A 2500-nucleotide genomic window follows, 5' to 3' on the forward strand; every position below is an offset into this window, starting at 1 on the left:
CATCGGCATCATCCGGCCCTCCATCGTCGGAGCCAGCTGGCAGGAGCCCTTCCCCGTGAGTGATGGATCTGCTGTCAAACTTTCACAACTCTGGGACTTTTCTGAGCGATGGGGCTTAATGGTTAAAGATCTGGGCTGGTAACTCAGAGGTTGTAGGTAATGATTGCATAAAGCATAGCCATCTCTACATAGATAGGTTAATTGCTTTAATAAGTTTTTAATAAGAATCATTTGATTTCATTTAGTTCTAAAACTTAAAACAAATCAAAATTATATAGGCATTAAAAAAAAATTGAACTAAAATGAATATAAAACAGAACAAATTAAGATAAATCTAATTCAGGATATTAACAAAACCTACAAACACATGCACTTAAATAAAATATATTTTATAAAATTTGCCAAAGCAACGTTTCTCTTTTCTGTTTAAGTACTAACATAACTAGTACTAAAAAAAAATTATATAGACATAAATAAAAACAAAAACACACAACAAAATTACTATAAGAAATTAAATATGTACAATAAAATAGAATTCACAATTCCCTCTTTTTCTGTTCTTTCCAGGGTTGGATAGATAATTTTAATGGACCAAGTGGTGTTTTCATTGCTGTAAGTATTGTCACATTTTCTGCTTCATGATGTGCAAAATCAAGGCATAATAACATCCAAAAAAATGTTACACTCATCACAATTCACCTCCTCACATCACAAAGAAAACAATCTGGCCTTCTCTTTTTAATGAGCCTCTTAAACGCTTCCATGGACCTCACAGCCAAACAAAGGCACATGGTGCTCCTGGCTCCAGTTTCGTCCTCTTTGAATGAGCGTGTGTTTTGTGTGTTTTGGATGCAGGCTGGGAAGGGCATCCTGCGCACCATGAGGGCCAGTAATGACGCGGTGGCGGATCTGATTCCTGTAGACGTGGTTATAAACCTGACACTGACTGCTGGCTGGTACACCGCGGTGCACAGGTACACCTGCAGCTTCCTCTCACAACCGCTTTGATTTGCTTACGTTAGACCTGCAGGTGATTGAACGGATAGAGACGTGGAGAATTCGCTTGGAAAATCCCTCAGCATTTACATATTTACATAAGGAGAAAATGTGATGATGTGCATGCAGCACACTGTGATTTCCTTGTTTCTTTATCTACACATTTCAGACCGAAAACTGCACTCGTGTACAACTGCACAACAGGAGGCATTAACCCCTTCCACTGGGGCGAGATCGGTGTGTATGCTGTTCTCCAAATACTGTATGCATTTACCGTTGAAAACATGTTTCATTTCAGACTCCAAACTCCAAATAAATCATAATTACATAACTGCAGGTTCATTTGCATTGCAAATGGAAGGTTGAGTCAAATGCATGAATAGTTATTTTTAATCCAGTTCTGAGTATAAACGTCTTTAACTTTTGGCAGCATGATCAAATAAAGAGTCAAAGGAGAGATGTTTAAAAATCAACGTTTTTTTAGGGTTATCCGTCATATCAAATCTTTTTTTAACATTATAAATGTGTTTACAGTCACTTTTGATCAATTGAATGCATCCTTGATGATTTAAAATATCTCTCACTAACCCCAAACCTTTGAACGGGAGTGTATATTATGTTATATATATATATATATATTATATTATATTATATTATATAAAATTATACATATAAATTAGTAGTTTATTATTTTATTATTCTAATAAATAAAATATATATAGGAAAAATATTATATAATATTATATAATATTAAATTAATGAGCTATACAAAAAATTGAAATTAGAAAATATTAATTAATAGAAAAAAATAAAATGGCATCTTTTAAAATATTATAACATTAATTATTACTATTATTATTATTATTATTATTATTATTATATAAATAATAAATTAAATATCTATAGAAATAAATTAGCTATTGAAAAATATAAATAAATTGTTTATTATATGTATATATATTGTAATTTATTTATATAATAATAATAATAATAATAATAATAATAGTAGTAGTAATAATTAATGTAATAATATTTTAAAAGATGCCATTTTTTTTCTATTAATTCATATTTTCTAATTTCAATTTTTTGTATAGCTCATTTATTTAATATTATATAATATTTTTCTTATATATATATATATATATATATATATATATATATATATATATATATATATATATATATATATATATATATATATATATATATATATATATATATATATATATATTTATATATATATATTTTATATATATATATGAAATAAAATATAGAAAAATATTGTACTATATTAAAAATATATATTTTTATTTTATATATATATATATATATATAATGTTATGTTTATTAATATTTTATATTATATAAATTAAATAAAAATATGTATAGGAAAAAAATTGTAATTAGAAAATAAAAAATAAAACAGCATTTTTTATATTATTATTATTGTTTATTATTATTATATAAATAAAAATAAAATATCTATACGACATATTATATTATA

The 2500-nt window shown here is 26.6% G+C and overlaps 1 protein-coding gene across 1 annotated transcript in view; it reads left to right on the forward strand.

The window, feature by feature from the left end:
• The window catches only part of LOC307127038 (fatty acyl-CoA reductase 1), a 73979-nt gene that overhangs the window by 62232 nt on the left and 9247 nt on the right, over positions 1 to 2500 (forward strand). Inside the window, exons 5-8 of the mRNA XM_079817970.1 lie at positions 1 to 55; positions 568 to 612; positions 856 to 974; positions 1166 to 1233. The exon at positions 1 to 55 is cut by the window's left edge and continues 123 nt beyond it. Of these exons, the coding sequence (XP_079674096.1) occupies positions 1 to 55; positions 568 to 612; positions 856 to 974; positions 1166 to 1233 (287 nt within the window). The remainder of the gene's footprint in view (positions 56 to 567; positions 613 to 855; positions 975 to 1165; positions 1234 to 2500) is intronic.

Source organism: Gobio gobio, assembly GCF_949357685.1.
Source record: "Gobio gobio genome assembly, chromosome: 5".
Classification (NCBI taxonomy): Eukaryota; Metazoa; Chordata; class Actinopteri; order Cypriniformes; family Gobionidae; genus Gobio; species Gobio gobio.